We start from the raw sequence: 20,678 nt of genomic DNA on the forward strand, positions 1-20,678 counted from the left end.
GTTTAGACCAGTGTTTGATAGACCAGTAATTTTCCAAAGTGTTTCTACACCTAATACACAGCTAGATTTAAGATAATGCCATAAAGTGAAGTCATCACCAAATTTACCTTTATTAAAAAACAAACCAAAAACACTACTTTAACAATCATTAATGAATTTCAAATTTGTACAACTCTTCAAGTACAGCAAAATCTAAAGAAGGTTCTTGTACAACTGCTTGGTTCCACTTTCCCAGCGAAGTGTAAGAAACCATTTGAATCCTGTGCTGTTGCTAATGTCTTAGGCATTTCTTGTTTCTACATTCAAAGGAAGTTTTATAATGGCCCAATGAAATTAAGGGGAAAAAAGATCAGACTTTTATAGTAGAAATTCAGTGACCTCTCCGTCAGATAGGCAGCTATGACCGCTATGATTTTTAAGAACACCTGTAGGGCAGAAGACAGGTCAAAGGTTAGGACCCAGTACTGGTAATGATTGTGATTGAATGTGATACGAAGAAATCTTTTTGTGAGATGGATAAAATACTACATGGAAGTAGGCATTTTTGAGGTTGAGGATCGCAAATCAGTCCTCAGATTCCAGGGAGGGGATTATAGCTGCTAGGCACATCATCCTGAATTTCAGATGTCTGACATGCCTATTCTGTCTGAGATCTAGCATTGGCCTCCAACACGTTTTTCTTGAGTATAAGAAAATATGTTGAGTTGAAACTTTTCCCTGGTGTTGAAGTGGAACTGTTTCTGTGGCCACTAGACTTAGGAGCAATAAGATCTCCTGTGTCAGCAAATAATCGTGAGATAAGTTCCTGAAGAGAGACAGGGAAGGGTGATGGGAGGGTAGGATGGAGGTAAATCGGATAGATAATGTGATGTAGATGGCCTCCAATACTCATCTGTCCGATGTTACAGCCTCCCATGGAATAGAGAGAGAGGGGCCCAAACTGAAGAAAGGGAGTTGTGTAATACAGCTGAAAAACCCTGGTTATTGGGTGTTTTGGATTCTTGACCAAACCATCAGAACTGAAATTTGGACAATATTAATGGCTGGGATGATGCCATCAAGATAGTTGCATGCTTCTTTTTAGAAAATCTCAACCTTTTAGCCAGTGGTTCCGATGGCCTACAGAAGATGGAAAATTGAGCAGGATGGGATCTTTGCACACATTGAGATCAGCTAAATTTTCTTATTTGCAGGTGTGTGTATCCCTAAAGAACTGAGTGTTGCCCTATAGTCCTCTTAGGATATGAAGTGAGTCTTCTGTGGAGCCTATGAAGAGCTTGTGGCCATCAAAAGGCACATCTTCCACAATCACTTGTACTCTTCACAGAAAACAAAACAACTGTGTAGCCAGGAAGCTCAACTCATTATTACTGTTGAGGAAACAGTCCTGGTTGCAGTGTCTGCTGCATGAAGCAAAATCTGCAGGGATGTCTTTGCCAAGAGCTGACTTTATCATGGTGCTAAACTGTTCTCAGTGTTCCTGTGGCTAATGGTCAATAAAAGCATTAAACTTCTTATAGTTCAGGTAGTTTTATTTTGACATCAGCGCCTGGCAATTAGCTATCCTGAACTGTAATGTTGCTGAAGAGTAGCTTTTACAACCAGAAAGGTCCAGATGTTTCTGCCCCTCAATATATGGGGTGGCTTTTTTGGTATGTGCCCTGCCCGTTTCACTGAGTGTATTCTTGAACAGAGCATTTAGTGTTGGATGAGGAAACAAAAATTTAAAATTCCGGGTTTGGACGTAGTATTGTTTATTGGCCCGCTTGCATGGGGATGGAGGAGGCATTGCTGGAGTTTGCCAGGTGGTCTTGGCTGGCTCAAGAAGGGCTTCATTAATTGACAGTGCCACCTGTATTGAAGCAGAAGTGTGCAGTATGTCCAGGAGCTTGTGATGAGATTCCTTGATTTCTTCCAGGGGAATTTGCAGGGTATCAGCAACCTGCTTCATCAGGTGCTGGGTTGCTGAATGTCATCAGCTACTGGTGGTGGTGGTATTACTGCCTTGTCAAGTGGTGCTGTAAGATAAGTACTTTTTTTCCTTAATATTTTTGTAACAGATTCATTCTGAATTTCAGAAAATAGCTAAAGCTGCAGTTACATACTCAATTTGTTTGTATTAATAGTTCTAGAATTATTGATTTAAAAACTTATATTTCAGGCAAGAAAGTCAGTGAAGTAATCTCTCAAGCCTGTGAATAATGAGGATGAAGGCCAGCCACTGGCAGTTTGATTAAACATTGAAATAATTTGTGTTCAAAATAATTTACCATTCATGCCACATTAGGAACAATTTCCAGTCAATCTGAATAAATTGAAAAATTAGACCACTCTTTCAGACTTTGTCCAATCTTTCATAAGTAACACTCTCAAAAGCTGCTATTTTAATCATTTCACTGTACCATTCCTGTGTTTTGTGAAAAATAGCTCCTTCCAACACTGAGGAATCAGATCTTGGCCAATAGGAGCTGCTAGTCTAAATTGTTGTACCTTAGGGTTTGCTAATAAAAAATAAGTTAGCTGATAAAATTTGCAACATGACCATTCTGTTAATTCTGGAGGGCATGAACCTTTCAAAGTTTTCTGCTCAAAGGGTGTTCCTGTAGCATGTTTATCAAATAGCCCCCAGATGTTCAACACCTCCAACCTGCACAGCTATCTCTTATACCCCCTCTGTGCATTCTGTAAATAATTCTGTACACATTTGCCATATAGAATATTTTTCAGAAGAGGTTCTGGGACTGTCTGTAGTAGATAAAGTCCAATATATCTCAGTTGTAGAAATCTTACAAGTTCGCGCTTTATGTGCTCAGAGTGCGGGAGCTAGTCTAAAATCCTTATCACTATAATGCTATTTTAGCAAGAAGACCATAAAATGGGGAAAAGACTAGTTCTTCCAAAAACTTTGGATCTGCTTTTGAGGAATTTTCTGTTAGAACAGCATGATTCTAATACTGATGTTTCATAAGGAACCACTTAAAGGGGGAAATTTCTAGAAACTGAATACCACTAACTAAACTGATAGTATACTGTATTATGAATACCATGGTCTCTTTCTGGCAATATTTTTGTGTTAATTTGTCTAAATATTGGTATGCCTCTTATCAGAGGTTCATGTACTTAACTGCTCTACTTGTTGAATAACTTGGATATTTCAGGATTATCAGCTAGTGATCAGGGATCATACTATGTTTCATGTAGCTATCTAAGCACACTGCAGTTGTTGAGTTGAAATAACATTTTTTTTTATCTTCAGTATTGACCATCCCGCAACTACAATCTCTGATTAAAGTATTGTAGATGGAGTAACTAATAATTAAGGCCTATTGACTAGTGATTACATTATGCCTATGCTTTGTGTAAAATGGAATTCCATCAACATTTTAATGACTTTAAGAATGTTCTAAAAGAGTACTATGGTTTGATAGCTTAAGATATCACCTTTAGGGTAAAAAAAAAAAAAATCACTGCAGTGTCTTAATAGTTAGTTATTTAAATATTGTTTGCCCATTAAATTCTACAGAGCACATCACAACATTAAATCCATGTATCAAATCATATTGCCAACTGTCATAAATGATATCCAGCAGTCCACCCCAATATGAAGAAAAAACAACTCTCCCACTATATCCATCAAGTTAATTGAGCTATGTGTGTGTTTTTATGTATACATAATATGTATATATTTAGAGCTTGGGTAGCCAGGGCTTGAGAAATCCACTTGCAGGATGACTAGAAAACTTTCTTGGATGGCTGCCATCTTTTTCAGCATCTAAGCTTTTAACAACAGTTCTAGCACTTATGGTTGCAAAAGTAATTTATCAACAGAGGTTAAGGTGATAAGTGCTCTTCCAAACTTGACAGAGAGCTCTATTGCCTGCATTGCTGCAGGCAGCTTCCACAAGCTGCAGCAGAGTGCAGATGACCAAGATTCTTGTCCGTTTCCACTGCCATGTTTCATATCCTTGTTTCCATCAGTGAAACTAACAAGGATCCTGGTTAGTTTTATTCTGGTATCACTTTTGGAAGCTATGAGCAACAGCAGAGGCAGGCATTGCAACTATTAACTCGGAAGAGAGGATTAAAGGCTGGAAGGAAGAATTCAGTCAGAAAAAATATGAATGATAATTGGGAATTGTTTAGGAACACTTTACTAGATGCTTTAAAAACCCACAATCCAAGAAGGCTGTCTTGGTTTAAAAAACAAACTGACTTTGGTTTGGAGGGGAAGTGAAGGCAGCTATTTAAAAAAAAATGGAAGAAAGGGGAAATTGATAGTAATGAATATAAATCAGGAGCTTGGAATTGTCAAAAATTGATAAGGAAAACAAAGGGGCACAAGGAGAAATCAACAGCCAGCTTAATTAAGGACAATAAGGAGGGTTTTGGGTTTTTTTAAAATCTGTTAGGTTCCTTTTTGTTCCCAACAGTAGTATTGGTCCATTGCTAGATGAAAATGGTACAATTATCAATAATAAGGCAGAAACATTCAATAACTATTTCTGTTCTATATTTGGGAAAAAACATGATGTAGCCACATCTGATGATAACACTCTTTCCATTCCAATAGTATCTCAGGAGGACATTAAACAGCAGCTACTAATGTTAGGCATTTTAAAATAAGCAGATCCAGATAACTTGCATCCAAGAGTTTTAAAACAGCTGTCTGAGGAGCTCGCTGAACTGATTATGTGAATTTTCAATAAATGTTGGAACACTAGGGAGGTTCCAGAAGATTGGAAGAAAGCTAATTTTGTGCTAATATTTGAAAAGGGTGAATAGGATGAATAGGTAATTATAGTTCTGTCAGCCTGACCCCTATTTTGGGCAAGATAATGGAATGGCTGATACGGGACTCGATTAATAAAGAATTAAAGGACAGTAATATAATGCCAGTCAGCACAGGTGTATGGAAAATAGATCCTCGCTAATTTGATTTTTTTTTTTTATGAGCTTACAAGTTTGGTTGATAAAGGTAATAGTGTTGATGTAATGCATTAAGATTTCTGTAAGGCATTTGACTTAGTACCACATGACATTTTGATTTTAAAAAACTAGAAAGATGCGGAATTAACATGGCACACATTAAATGAATTAAAAGCTGGCTGATAGGTCCCAAAATGTAACTGTAAATGGGGAAATCATAGTAGAATGGGTGTGTTCTGCTGGGGTTTCACAGGGATCCGTTCTTGGTCCTACACTATATAACATTTTTATCAATGACCTGGAAGAAAACAAAATCACCACTGATAAAGTTTGCAGATGACCCAAAAATTGGGAGAGTGCTAAATAATGAAGAGGACAGGCTACCGATATAGAGCAATCTGGATCACTTGGTAAGCTGGGAGCAAGCAAACAATGTGTTTTAATATGTATAAATGAATACATCTGGGAATAAGGAGTGTAGGCCATACTTATAGGATGGGGGACTCTTTCCTGGGAAGCAGTTACTTTGAAAAAGATTTGGGAGTGATAGAGAATAATCAGCATTGCACTGGGAGTACATGTTCAGCTGTGGTCAAAAAGACTAATATGATCCTTGGATGCATAAACAGAGGAATCTTGAGTAGGAGTAGAGAGGTTATTTTACCTCTATATTTGGAATTGGTGTAACCGCTGTTGGCATATGGTTTCTAGTTCTGGTGTCCACAATTCAAGAAGAATGTTAATAAATTTTAGAGGGTTCAGAGGAGAACCACAAGAATGATTTAAAGGATTAGAAATATGCCTGTATATAGTGACAGATTAAAGGAGCTCAATCTTTTTATCTTAACAAAGAGAAAGTTAAGGGGTGACTTGGAACAGTTTACCAAGAGTTGTGGTGGAGTCAAGATTTTTTTTAATTTTTTTTTAAAAATCTTGACTGGATGTTTTTCTAAGAGATATGCTCTAGGTAGGAATTATTTTGGGGAAGTTTTGTGGCCTCAATAATAAAAAATAAAAAATGTTGCTTACTAAGGGACTTTAGCAGCATCCATAAATATCTTATTCAGTAATCTGAATAACTGCAAAGACACAAAATCACAACTAGTTCTGCATATTCTTTCAAATACATCAAATCTCTAATACAATGGAATATCGGGAAAGTTTCTGTTCTTGTCCACACAGATTCCTTGGCTCAGCTAAGGGGAAATCACTCTAACTGCTTCCCCCCTACCCCCTCCCCCCAGTATTGCTAGAACTTGTAGCACAATATATTAAATTACATGACAGTTTAAAATTTGTGTATAATAACATGCCCCTTTTTTGGGTGGTGCTTAAACTCATTATCGGTGACTAACTATCAGCTTTTGAAATGTTAATAGGCTGCCATTAAAGTCTTATTAAAAAACAAATGGCCCATTCCAAATTGGCATAATGTTCTCAAGCAAAAAACTCCACAGGTTTAGAAGTAGTTTCTGGACTCTTACTACTTTGGCTAACAAGGACTAAAGTTTTTGGGGCAGCACAACCACAAAAATAATCACAGAAATATAGGACTGAAAGGGACCTCGAGGTCATTTAGTCCAGCCCCCTGTGCTGAGGCAGGACCAAGTACACCTACACCATCCCTAATAGGTGTTTGTGTAATCTGTTCTTAAAAACCTCCAATTGCGGGTATTCCACAATCTCCTTTGGAAATCTATTCCAGTACTTAACTATCCTTATAGCTAGAACGTTTTTTTCCTAATATCTAACCTATATTTTCCTTGCTGCAGATTAAGCCCTTACTTCTTGTCCTACCTTCAGTGAACATGGAGAACAATTGATCACCGTCCTTTTTATAACCGCCCTTTACACATTTGAAGATGGTTACCAGGTCCACCCAGCCTTGCCCAGTTTTTTTATTAGTTTTTTTTTTTAAATAAATAAAAAAGCACTTAGAGCAAGATAAATTTAATAGAGAGTCATTAACTGAATTAGGAGAGGTTTGCACAAAAAGATAAGCAGGAGGGAATTTAATTCAAGTACGTAAAAAAAGCAAAACCACATGTAAAACTGTTCTTTAATCAAGTCCCATATTCCAGTTAAAGAAGCGTAGCAAGAAAAGAAAGTAAGTTTATCATTAGTAGTCTTGGTAAAGTAAAATTTGTTGGTTTGGCCTTTTTCCTTTTGTCATGAAGCATAAGGTAGCTTGAAATAATTTTGCTTTTGAAAAAAGGGTGTTTTGGGCTCTAAACTCAGAAGTATTACCAATATAAATTCTAGTCTTCCATGTTTCTGCTGAGGTCTCCTTGTAAAAATCAAAATAAATTGGGAGCTTTGGCATTGGTGTGAATAGTTTTATTTTTTTAAGAGGCAGTAGTGTTAATTCTTCTCTATACATGAGAAGTGCTATAAAATGCTTCCAGGTCATGTTATTAAAGAGGGTAAGTGTTAAAATACTAAATTTTACTACAGAAACAGCTGGAAGCGCAAAATATTCTGGGTCTCACCTATTACATTTTTACAATTACAGTTGCTTTACAAAACTGCAATATATAATATATAATCCAGTAGATTTCTGTTAGATTAGAACAATTTGAAGAGTTTCTATTCTACAGATTTACTTTGGAAAAAATGCAATCATAGTGTCCAAAGTTCTGTCTCAAAGATATCCAGGTAAAATGTGCTCCATTTTTGAATGATTGAAAAGGTGGTAGTTAAAACTTCCAAGTTAGTAAAAAATATTTTCTTTTAGTTGTTTGTAGAGCATTTAAGTGTATTTATCTAGTTTATACTTAAATTACTTTTGTTTATACTGTATTCTCAATTATTTCAATTTGTCAGGTTTCATCTGCATTGTAGTTGTAATGCAATATAATCTGACCAGCTCCTCAGTAAGCCATAGTGTGTTCCCAGAAAAACAGTAGACAAGACCTGAATTTTTAATGCAAAAAGCAAGGGTGGGGGGAAGCATTTGAAGATCAGAAAATCTGATGCAGGATTTATATATCTTTTAAAATGCCCTTTTTTCTTTTCTTTTTTTTTCTGTTTTATTTGATACACTATATTGCATATCTGCCAAAATGGTAGAGAAAGATGTCAATGTCAATTTAGGAAGACGGCAGGCCTAACATTTTTTTCCATCAGAAATATCTTTTTATAAAATTTAATTCTTGGTTCAGTTAAAACAACTATTCAGATATTCTGTTATGTGAAATTTTAAAATAGAATAAATGAGGTGATAACTTATTAATAAGCACACTCTTACTAGAGTGTCTTTGCTCTTACATGTGTTCTGCCCATTTATAGCCATGTCAGTTATTCCAACAAATTTAGGACCGAGTACAGATGCAAACTAAATAAAAAATTGCTGTAGATTTTGGTCAACATTTTGCTGATTTAAAGGTAAATCTGCATTGACTCTTTATTCCCCATGTCTGGTACAAAATATAAGCACATGTTCAACCTAGAAAATTTGGCTGGTCAGGATTTATCCTAGTGCCATGTTATCAAGGATTTCCAATGAATAGCTTTTAAGCGAATTCTTTGGGATTGGTTGCATCACACATTAAGGTGGATAAGCTTGCAGTATTCACCAGAAACACAAAGATTTATTTGTTTAGGTGTTTTAAAGTTTCAAATGACTAATTTTGTGGTCTGAATACTATTGGAGAATACTCCCTGATGTAGCTAACTAGTTTCAGTTTTCTGTATGAATGAAAGAAGTAAGATGCATGACACAAATCTGGTTTTGGGATTAGAGGGTAAAATGCTGCCAAGTGAAATGTAGCCATTCAGCATAATTTGTGGTGCTGAATGTACCCAATACAGCTTTAAGACTCAGACTTCCCTTTTGGTTTTCTAGCCATATTTCCCAATCCATAAATCCTTTTAATACTGTTTTTTCTTTTAAAGTTTCACCCTCCCTCCTGGTAGTGGAAAGAGCCAAAACTATCACATACCAATTCATTCTATGTAAACAGGCCATCTGTTCCTCAGGAAGATCATGTTTTGGTTTGTCCTAGATCCCCACCCCTTAACAGCTCTGTTCTCTTCACCTTGAAAGGCAGGATGTCCCTTCTGGCTGAGGAAATATGCTTGGCTAGTTTATGCATGCTGAGCATTGGTCAGAAAAATATGCACAGGACAGAGCTCAGAATACGAATTGTGAGCACTCATGTGTTAGATTGCTGGACTGGTCCACCTTGAGGATTTTAAGAAAACTTGAAGTATAACTGTGCTAGTGATGTTTTTGTAGCCTCATCTCCATTCATGTTGCCGTTTCAAAGACTTAACTAAGTATCCACAGCAATGTGCATATGCATTTATAGTAGAAATTTTGGATTCAACAGAGCTATTTATATGTGACTTCAAAGTTAACTTGCAAAGAACAGTTGTGTATTATCACTAATTCTAGAGTATTTATGCTTCTACCATGGACATGGTGACCTACCTTTTAGACTGTACCTTTATAAATCTGATCCAAAAGCTTTTCGGATAATCAGGAGGGGGATGGGACATATGTTTTTTTAAAAAAATAATCATGTAAGTGTCAAAAGCAGGTATAGAAAAAGAACAGCTGTTGAAATTGTCAAGTTAATCATGATGATTCACTTGGACTCCCTCCTGTTTATAACAGACACGTGGGAGCTGCAAATTTGGGAGGGGAACCAAGTTAGCCCAAACTCCAGTTCTCCATACTTGATCTTCAGTCATACTGAAGGCAATAAATTAATGTCTGATTTTGCAGGGAGGCAACAATGCTGGGCATACTGTTGTTGTAGATTCCGTGGAATATGATTTTCATCTCTTACCAAGTGGGATCATCAATCCAAAAGTCATTGCATTCATTGGTAAGTATGGCATTTTCCAAAACCGCAATTTTAACACTAATACAAGTCCAGACTCTTGGAGTTCTATTCTTGAAGCCATCAATATCCACTACAGCTCAGGGCATAGTAATTCAGGAACTTCCTACTCCTCATCACCCTTTTTCTCCCCTTGCTCTGAAGGACTTGGGCACTGGGCCCAGAGGGTCTTTGCAACCTCACTGCATTGTCCTCACTCAGTTTTGAAATTTGGACTCTGGTCACTTTTTCTCATTTGCTTTTTTGCTGTTGCTTTATTCTCATCTTTCCTACCACTGTAACCTCTCTCTGCTCGTCTCTCTCCTTTCTTTACCTCCTTCCCATTTTCTCTATCTCTTTACCCACTTCCAGAATCCCTTCCCATCATTTCTCTCTTCCACTTCAACCTCAGTGAGTGACCACCAAAAAATCCCCTCAATGGTTATAAGTAATGATGCTTTTTTCCCCTCTCTTCATGGATCGAGGGGCCGTGCGCCCAGGGCCACCAAGTCCCAAAAGAGGCACCTGCTACCATATGATCCCTTTCAGATGTCCTTCTGCCCCAGTGCCACTAGTGACTTGTGTGTGTGTGTGTATGTGTGGTGACTAGTCCCTTGGTCTTTCAGGAGAGTATTGCTGTGCTGAAGGCATTCTGTGGTTCTGAACAACTTCAGATCTACTGAGCTTAGCAAGACCCTAAGATTGTTCACTTTTTGTGCAGGGGAAAGCTGTTCCATAACAATATACTTCAGCACTCCTTAGTGACTGTTGCAGTTATGTACTATTTGCCTTTTTAGGGAACAGGTAAGTGCAGTGATCCAAATTGCTAATAGGAAAGAATGACTGAGCAACCTCAACTCACTCCTTGATACAATTTCTCTTTTTGCTAGCACAATGACAACATTGGCTTTATTTGCTTTTGCATCACAGGGTGAGAGTAACATATTTGAATATCAATATCTCTAGTGAAAATAGAAATAAATAAAAAAGGCTTGTAAAAACCATAAGAATATTGTAAAACTAGCTTGTACTGCCCTATGAAAAGTAAGTCTGTGAAACTAATTAATTTTTGGAGATGATGAAGGAGAAATACCACTGTGTGACAGACAGGAATGCATTTATTTTTCATCCTGATATAATAAGAACGTTAAATTTCCAATTTAGAGGAGTTCAGTGCATGCAGCTAGGGACTCAAATACTTTAGCTGTAGATCAGGGAGTCTCTTATACCTTAAATTCCTAAGGATCAAAGTAGTATAATGGAACAGTTTTTGAAATGTATGTCTTAAAATACTCTTTATGCAGAAAAATGAATCATGGATTTGTAAGAAACTAATTTTTCCTGTCTGGCATCATACATTAAACTCTGTACTCCTGATTTCCTTTAGGAAATGGAGTGGTGATCCACTTGCCAGGACTGTTTGAAGAAGCAGAGAAAAATGTAAAAAAAGGAAAAGGTGAGAACAACCTTTTAAGGTATTACTTTAAAAGGGGGCGTTGGTGCTTTCAGGGATCTAGTCAGCAGTGCTATCCCTAGCCTAGAGGCCGTGAGAAACAAGATGGCTGCGTCCAACTGGAGCTCCTCTCTTTGCTCACTTCTGGCAGCAATCCTGCAGGGACTCCCAGAGCTCTGTTAGTCCCTGCAGCTCCCATCAGGAGTCTCCTTAGAGCCTCCTAGAAAGATGCATTCTAAAATATAAATTACCCATAGTTACCTTTGTCAGTTTTAAACCATAGACTTAATATATTGAAAATAAGATGCTGTTCATGTGGTCACTTACTGTAATCAGTATACATATAACTATTACAGTATTAATACATATGCTACAGTTTGATAAATATACTAGAATGCATAGAGATGCCATGCAATTATTTATAATTTAGTGGCTTAAAAATACACTTTTTAAAGTAAATGCCAAATAATGGACTTACGGCCAATTATAGGAATGCCAGGTAGTCACCTGATAGAAAATGTATTTATCCAACTTCTGTAGCCATTTTTAAAGACAATGGTCTTGAAAGAAACCCAGAAAGAAAAAAAATTCTAACATTGGTAACAGAACAGCTGAGCTTGTTTTAGCAACAGTGAGAAACTTGAAAAATTTCCCTAGTGTATGTAGAATGCCTAGAAGTTTCAACTTCTGATAAGCAGTCTGCATTTCCTGGGTTTATAGGTTCAAGTCAGACCTTAACAATTGAAAATTGTTTGTTTTTTTCTGAAATAAGATGGTGACTCAGTTTGGTATGTCTTTTTAAATGACTTCCATTTTCAAATCTATAATTAGTCTTTAGAAGTTTTGCTTATTCCATCATGAAAAGAAAAATGATATACAAAACATAATTTAAACTTTTTTTCACTTGGTTTTTAAGGACTAGAAGGCTGGGAGAAGCGATTAATAATTTCTGACCGAGCTCATATTGGTAAGATGGCATACTATATTTATTTTTATTTATTTCCATAAGAATTTCCTCAGACTTTTCAAAGGCACTGAATAGCTGACAATTTTATTTTATCTATATTTTAGTATCATTATTGTAGTGGCCAAAGGTTCCAGTCAGGGATCAGGGTTTGATTGTGTTAGGCACTATAGCTTCTTTAATATTTACCTTTTTTCATTTTTAAAAATGTGGAACTACTCTAGACTCAAACATTTTAGTTTGATGACTCATTAAGCTGATTCCAAATGCATGTCATGTTTTCTCAGAAAGCAGTTCAAAAGTTACTTGAATGCTTGAAGGCTTCATTTCAATATAGAATTTGTGCTCTCCTCTTCGTAGGAAGCCTTGCCTTATATTTTTGCTTCTCTCAGGGATCACATGGGCTTTTGGAGAACACCAAGAAGTGGTATCCGAAGAAGTGGGTATTCACCCACAAAAGCTCATGCTCCTATACGTCTGTTAGTCTATAAGGTGCCACAGGACTCTTTGCTGCTTTTACCAATTAAACAGTGACTTCAGGTTGTAACCCTTTGGACACAGACCTTGTAGTAAAATCAGATTTAGTGTCCCCATAATAAAATCAGATTTAAAGTGAGTGGCCCTCCCAACCATCCAAAAATGCTTTTTATGCTGGAGGCCTTTTAATTACTGACTTCTCTGACCATTTGTTCTTTCTACAGCATATGGATGATCTTCACCTGTCTAGAGGCTAAATCTATACAATAGTGTTTAGTGAATGTATGTAGAGACTTCCATAGGTCTCTGTACCCTGGGAATTTGACCAAGGACTTGGCTACACTTGCAAGTTAGAGTGCATTAAAGCAGCCCCAGGCACACTAACTCACGACCCGTCCACACTGGCAAGGCACTTAGAGTGCCTGGACTCTGCATCTTTAGTGCTCCTGGTAATCCACCTCCACGAGAAGCATAATGCTTGCTGCGCCTCAGCTGAAATGTCCCAGCATCAGTGTGAATGAGGTGTTGCATTACTGCGCTCTGATAGGTCTCTGGAAACGTCCCATAATCCCCTTAAGTCAAGTGGCCACTCTTGTCACTGTTTTGGAATCGGCTGTAGGAATGTGGATATGTCCTTTCAAAGCTCCGTTTCTGACAGCCGGCATGCTTATCTGCTCTGGTACAAAGCAAGCCATTACTGTAGAATGTTGCTTGCTGTGAGTGTGAGAGAGAGAGGCATGGGGGGGGGGGGGGGGGCTGCTGCGGTCTGAAACTTCAAAACTCCACGTGGCCAGCCCTCACCCCCCCCCAAAACCCCTCTCTTTTCCCCCCCCCCCATACACACTCCACCCCACCCCCCATTTGCAAAGCACATTGCAGCTACTTGCATGCTGGGATAGCTACCACAATGCACTGCTCTCTGTGGAGTTGCAAGAGCTGCTAATGTGGCCACACCAGTGCGCTTGAATCTGACCGTGTGGACAAGCTTCAGAGGCTTTTTTTATACTGAAGACCATTCAAAATAGAACATGTAATTTACAAAAAGGAAGAAGGCTCCAAACTTTACAGCGTGCCTCTTATTTGGAGTTCACCATTTTGTTCTCTATATAGGGGGGAAAAAAGCACCGTCGATCCTCAGCTAGCTGTGAGAGAACCTCTCTGATAACAAACATAAAGCACTTCAATAGAATGGCTTATGTTACCTAACCAATATATGATTATTTTCCCATGTTAATCTGCACTCAAAGAAATTGAGAAAAAATAATGTGTATATCATTAATTTCAGTTTCAAATTGTTGCACATATAGTCTTGTCCAAATTTGCATTTTAAGGGTTTTTCTTTTATTTCCTTAGTATTTGACTTTCATCAGGCTGCTGATGGCATTCAAGAACAACAAAGACAAGAGCAAGCAGGAAAGAAGTATGTAATTTTCTTTTGTGTTTTAAAATATGGGAGTATGAAGTTTAAAACAAAAAAAATCTAGTGTTCAAAGCTTGATAAACCCTAACGACAATAAAATAATGATAAAGTAGTATGAAGTATTCCGGGGTTCATTTTTAGACATATCTTAACATAAGTGTCCCACCAATGACAAGTAATAGGATCGCACTCTTAAAATATGGTCATACCATAATATTTTTGGTACAGAAAGGGACAAATCAGCTGATGCTTCCCAGAACTTAAACTGGCTCTTTAGAAAAAGACACATCTTTCAGTACTGTTGTCTCAAGGGCTGAAAAATCTGAGAAATTATGAAGACTGGCAGAACTGAAGTAACATTGACTAATTTTGCTTTGTTCAGAAGTGCACATGAAACATGAATGTTCATGCTGTGCTTTATATGCCACCTGCTATCTCTGTTCTATCTGAGCTTTTTTTATGAATTTCAAAACTTACTACCTAATCATGGATGGAAGCAGCTGGCTGAATGAACAACATAACATATATCTGCAAATGAAAATAAACAAATGATGTGAATTTCTAAGGTGCCAGTATCAGAGGGGTAGCCGTGTTAATCTGGATCTGTAAAAAGAGACAGAGTCCTGTGGCACCTTATAGACTAACAGAAGTATTGGAGCATAAGCTTTCGTGGGTTAATACCCACTTCGTCAGAAGCGTGCGTATTCGTATTCACCCACAAAAGCTTATGCTCCAATACTTCTGTTAGTCTATAAGGTGCCACAGGACTCTGTCTCTTTTTAAGGTGCCAGTATATTTCAGCCAGGATATGGAAGGTTTGTCTATATCAGGAGTCGGCAATCTTTGGCACGCGGCTCGCCAGGGTAAGCACCCTGGCGGGCCGGGCCAGTTTATTTACCTGCTGATGCGGCAGGTTCTGCCGATTGCGGCCCCCACTGGCCGCGGTTCGCCGTCCTAGGCCAATGGGGGCGGTGGGAAGCGGCGTGGGCGAGGGATGTGCTGGCCATGGCTTCCCGCCGCCCCCATTGGCCTGGGACAGCGAACCGCGGCCCTGGCCGAACCTGCCGCGTCAGCAGGTAAATAAACTGGCCCGGCCCACCAGGGTGCTTACCCTGGAGAGCCGCGTGCCAAACGTTGCCGACCCCTGGTCTATATGGATGAATGAGTAATTAACTCTTTGCTGTTGCTGCTGCTGCCAGTAAAAGGCATCATTCATGACTGACTTCATGAAGTGGACACTTGTGCTCAGGGAAATGCACTGAGACAATCTCACTGCACATAAGCCACTACTGGATGGTAATAGCTCTCAGTTACTTCTGCCCGTGATCATGCTGAAAACTACATGCTTGTCTTTTTCTCTCATTTCCAATTCATTTAAGAATTAAAAAGAAAACTAAGAAAATAATCTTTTTTTTTTTCTTCATGATGTCTGCATGCCAACTTTTAGCTAAGAACAATTTTTTATGGCCCACTTACAAATCACTGCAAGATGACATTTGTAATAGAAGCACTGTTGATCCTCAGCTAGCTGTGAGAGAACCTCTCTGTAGCAAACATAAAACAGTTCAATAGAATGGTTTGTTACCTAACCAATAAATGATTATTTTCCTCATGTTAATCTGCACTCAAAGAAATTAAGAGTACAAACTACATATTCGTTTAATTTTCCTTTTTAATTTACAAACAAGAAATCTGAGTGTTAAGATCTTTAACTCTATTTTGTATCACTCTGGTGATATATGTTGTGGAAATCTCACACCAGCCGTGTAATGCTTCAAGCTTGTTAAAGCTGATGGTGAAACAAAGCTTGTCAAATTCTCACCATTTTAGTTAAGTGAGTAATAAAATACAATATATGTAGGGGTCAGATTTTCTGTGTCCTGAGGCTGAAGACAGTATTGTTACCTATCCCTGAGGGATCCAGTCTCCACACTAACAGAAAGTAACTTTTTGTTTCTGGATTGCTGGTTTGAATCTAGTCTGGATTGGTAGTGACCAACAATATACCTACCTACTGGGTGGGTAGAAAACTAAACAAGCAGGCTGGCTAGCTAGCCTACCTGGTTTCCATCAAAAGTGTTGATGGAATCAGCTGCGTTCCATGGAACACTTTGATTGCTTCAAATAAACACTTTTCAAACAGAAAACTGTTGGCAAATGCAGTCTTGCTCCCCCTATATTCATTCAAAATGTTGCTTCAAAAATCACTCTTGGCTTATTACTTTGACCATTTCACTCCTCTCTTTGCATCCTTCTACTGGGCTCCACTTCATCTCATCAAACACAAACTACTTGTCTTCACTTTAAAGGCCCATGATGTCCTACTCCCCCTGCTCCTCCCCCACCTATCATCTCTTGTGTGTTGTCAAGATGTTGACTTTTGCCTCCATTCTACCAATAATGCCAGCCTTTGTTACCCACTCATTAAAATTTCAAATGAGTACCTTTGCATTTTGTCCTGTTCTGCCCCTGGCAAATGGGAGGAGCTTCGTGTAAGCATTTGCAAAGTCACTTAATTGTCCTTTTTCAAATCCATCTCTAAAACTCACATCTGTTGTGGTACCTACAAAAAAATTGACAACTATAAGGTACCTGGTTTACTGAGATTCCTGCCTATCATGTTGATTAGTATTGTCTCAGTTTCTTTGTGCTCTCCCATTTGTCTGTGTACTCACCTGCTCCACCTCAGTATGCCTGCATCTTTGATCAGAGATTTTTGATAGTGGTGCCTGGACTGTGCATGCTCCACATGCCTTGGTGCAGGGCACAAGGATGTTATATGGGGCTGCATGGGGGAACCACCCTAAGTTCCTTCTCAACTGCTTTTGGCCTGAGATGGAGTTTGCAACATGTCTGTTACCTATTTAGCATTGTTTATAGTTACTTACCTTTTAGTGTTTCCTTTTTCCTGCCTTTTTTCTCTCTCTCTCTCAAAAAAAAAATCCTTTTATTCTTTGATATATTTAACTAGAAGTGCTAGAACTTCCCTTTCTTGAGTTGTCTCTTTTATTGTTCTTTCCATGAGAATGCTGGATTCAAAGGGGGCCTCTCCTGCTGTGAGTCTATTCTGATCAGTGACAGGCATTCCCAGTGGCTCCGCTCTTTGTGTGATACCCATGTTCCTAGTAAGTGCAAGATCTGCACATCCTTCAAGGGTAGATCCTAAAAAAATAGGGAGATCAAGTTTAAACTTCTAATGATGGAGCAAGCCTTATGTCCAGGTTCAGATCCAGGGACAGAGGATACCCTGTACAGAGACCTACCAGTACTGCTAGTGCCCTGTCAACATCAAGATCTTGGTCACTGGAGACCACTAAAGAGGTAGGTGGTAGTGCGGCACTGAGTACTTCAAGGGTACTGAAGTCCTCATTTGCATCTGCCTCTAAACAGAAAGAGGTAGGGAGTAAATCTCCAAGAGGATCTCGGCCACTGACACACAAGAGGGCTATGGAGACCTCAGATCCCTAGGGGAGTTCCATGCAGGTTCTGAGAGATGCCAGTACCTCAAAGGCAAAGAAGAAAACTCAGTCTAAGACAGAATCAGTACTGAGTTAGGGTACCTGGACCTTGAGTGTCAGAGACATTGGTGAAAAGAATTATCAGCCTGTTCCAGAACAATGCTCAGTACCGATATCCAGGAAGTCTACTGTACAGTGACAGCTAGACAGCAGATGGTACTGAGGGAATCGGAACTGATGCACTTCCAGGACAAGTGCTTGGTGCTAACTACATCGGTATTGAAGCCATCCTCCACAGGCTCTCAGTCTGTTACTGTCAATGCCTTAAGAGTTCAGGTGCCCTAAGGACTTGATAGTCTCTTTGAAGCCAGTCTCTCCCCTATTTAATGAGTGCGGAGGGTTTGTCAGCCTCAAGACCCTCTCAGTCACTGACACCTGTATCACGTAGGGAACCATGCTCGCTTTTGTCTAATTTTTCAAACTGAACAGTCCTTCCCGTTTCTCCTTACTCCCACCCTGATTATGTGGAAGAGGATTCTTCAGATTCTCAGATCTCTGTGCAGGGTTCCCCTGTCTATTCTGGAATACATCTCTCTCTCTTACACTGATATTTTACAGAAGGATAGACCTGAAATGACACCCTTTGGCATGAACACAAATAGGTGGAGGCATCCATGCTTTGTGGCCCGCCCTTAGTGGCCTTGCTGGGATCTGTGGGCATTCTATCGCCAACAACGTCTTCACACCACCATAGGGAACAGGAGGACCCATTCTCCTCAACCACCTTTACCACTAGCCATGCCAGAGGAAGAGACCTTTGAACAAGATGCAAGGGCAGATGAGGTGACACCTCTTTTGTGACTATTTCCTCCTCTTCACCTGATGAAGCTGTCATGTTTCCACCACCTTCTATAGCAGATGACTTCAGACAGTTTCAGGAACTGATGAAGCAGATTGCTGACACACTTCAGAATCCTTTCAAGAGTTCCACTGTAAGCTTCTAGATATCTTACACACCTCATCATCGATGAGAATTGCCATTCCAGTGAATGAAGCTCTTATGGAGCCTGCTAATTTTTGTTTGGCATATTTCAACTACAGCAGCACCTACCTGCAAGAGAGCAGATAAAAACTAACCCAGCTCCGAACTCCCCAGTAGTAGAGGCCACCAGTGAAAGAAGCATGCAACATAGCTCTAAGTCCATCCTATACAGCAAGGAACATAAGAGGCTCGATCTTTTTGGCAGCAAACCCTATGCTTCAGCCACACTTCAGAATAGTGAAGCATCAGGCGCTCATGGCCAAATATGACTACTTAAATTACAACAGACTTTATTCCTTTATTGAACATTTGCCAGAAAAATATCATGATCAATTTAAAGCCACTATTCAAGAGGATCAGCTTCTAGCAACATCATCATTCCAGGCCTCCTTAGATACAGCAGATTCTGCAGCATGGTCTATATCCACTGCAGTGGTCATGAGAAGAGCCTCTTGGAACTATTGTCTGGCTTTCCAGGAAAGGTTCAAAGTGCCGTTAAAGACCTCCCCATTGATGGTTGCAAGCTCTTTGCTGTATCAACAGATGCCTCATTACACATTCTAAAGAATTTGAGAGCCAGGTTGAGATGTATTGGAATTTATACTCCTGTAAATAAAAGGAGATTGTGCCCTCTGAGACCTACTAAAAGAGCATGCCCAGCCCTATATTCAGGATATCATAGACCAGGGGTCAGCGGCCTTTCAGAAGTGGTGTGCCGAGTCTTCATTTATTCACTCTGATTTAAGGTTTCACGTGCCAGTAATACATTTTAACGTTTTTAGAAGGTCTCTTTCTATAAGTCTATAATATATAACTAAACTATTGTTGTATGTAAAGTAAATAAGGTTTTTAAAATGTTTAAGAAGCTTCATTTAAAATTTAAATTAAAATGCAGAGCCCCCTGGACCAGTGGCCAGGACCCGGGCGTGTGAGTGCCACTGAATCAGCTCGCGTGCTGCCTTTGGCACGTGTGCCATAGGTTGCCTACCCCTGTCATAGACCCTCTGAACCCTAGCCAAGAGACCAACTTACTCAAAAAAGAAACCCCCATCTGCTACAACTACGTTTTCCCAGCCATCTATGTCCTCCAAGCAACAGTTCTGATGGCTTGGTCGAGTCTCTCAACCATCTTTACAGTTGCAATATCCTATTCCCCCTCCCTCCTTTTGGATGCCACCACTTCCACTTTCAGTATGCTTGGGAGTATATAAAATTGGACAAATGGGTTTTGGAAGCCATAGCTTTTGGTTCCGCTATCAATTTCAAGGCTCTCCCTCTTACACATCCCCATCCCTCTTCAGGGATCCCCTCTCACAATCAGTTACTACAACAAGAAGTGACTTCACTTCTGAGTTTAGAAGCAATAGAACCAGTTTCTATGCAACACAGTGGAAAGGGATTCTATTCAAAATACCTCCTAATTCCCAAAAAGGATAGAGACCAATTTTAGACCTGGGCACGGAACAGATATGTAAAACAGCAAAAATGCAGGATGGTGATGCTGGCAGCAATAATTCAGTCATTAGAATTAGGAGATAGGTTGAGAGTCATGAACCAACAAGATGCATGTTTTCTTGTTGCTATTCACCCAGTACACAGGAGGTTTCTATACAGATACTAAACAATACTGGATTGATGCCCTCTTTATTATGTACATTCCTAATATCGCAGTATTTTTTTCATAACCAGGGAACTATGTTCTTCCTTCAGATATTTGAAGAATCTAAGCTTCCATTAAAAATGTCAAGCCCTTCTGATAAAGTTCACAATGAAGATAGATGCGCTGTTGTCTTGCAGGGCCGGCTCCAGGCACTAGTCGACCAAGCACGTGCTTGGGGCGGCACCTTAGAAGGGGCGGCCAATGTTGGGGTGGCGGGGGGCGCTCACGGTGTTGTTTATTTTTGTTTGTTTGTTTTTGGCCGGGCAGTGCGGGGGGTGTTTCGGCGGCGCGGGGGTTTGGCCGGCCCAGCGCTCTGGTGTTTGGGCAGGGCGGCGCGGCGCAGTGGGGGCGGGGGTTTGGGTGGCCCAGCAAGGCGCTCGGGGGGTTGGGTGGTGCGGCGCTGGTGGGGCGGGGGTTTGGGCGGCGTGGCGCACCGGGGGGGCGGGGGTTTG

At 39.6% G+C, this 20,678-nt stretch overlaps 1 protein-coding gene across 1 annotated transcript in view; it reads left to right on the forward strand.

Moving 5' to 3' along the window:
* The window catches only part of ADSS2 (adenylosuccinate synthase 2), a 61,159-nt gene that overhangs the window by 16,196 nt on the left and 24,285 nt on the right, over positions 1-20,678 (forward strand). Inside the window, exons 2-5 of the mRNA XM_024210258.1 lie at positions 9,656-9,758; positions 11,140-11,208; positions 12,122-12,172; positions 14,000-14,066. Of these exons, the coding sequence (XP_024066026.1) occupies positions 9,656-9,758; positions 11,140-11,208; positions 12,122-12,172; positions 14,000-14,066 (290 nt within the window). The remainder of the gene's footprint in view (positions 1-9,655; positions 9,759-11,139; positions 11,209-12,121; positions 12,173-13,999; positions 14,067-20,678) is intronic.

Source organism: Terrapene carolina, unplaced genomic scaffold, assembly GCF_002925995.2.
Source record: "Terrapene carolina triunguis isolate 2854851 unplaced genomic scaffold, T_m_triunguis-2.0 Scaffold85, whole genome shotgun sequence".
Taxonomy (NCBI): Eukaryota; Metazoa; Chordata; order Testudines; family Emydidae; genus Terrapene; species Terrapene triunguis.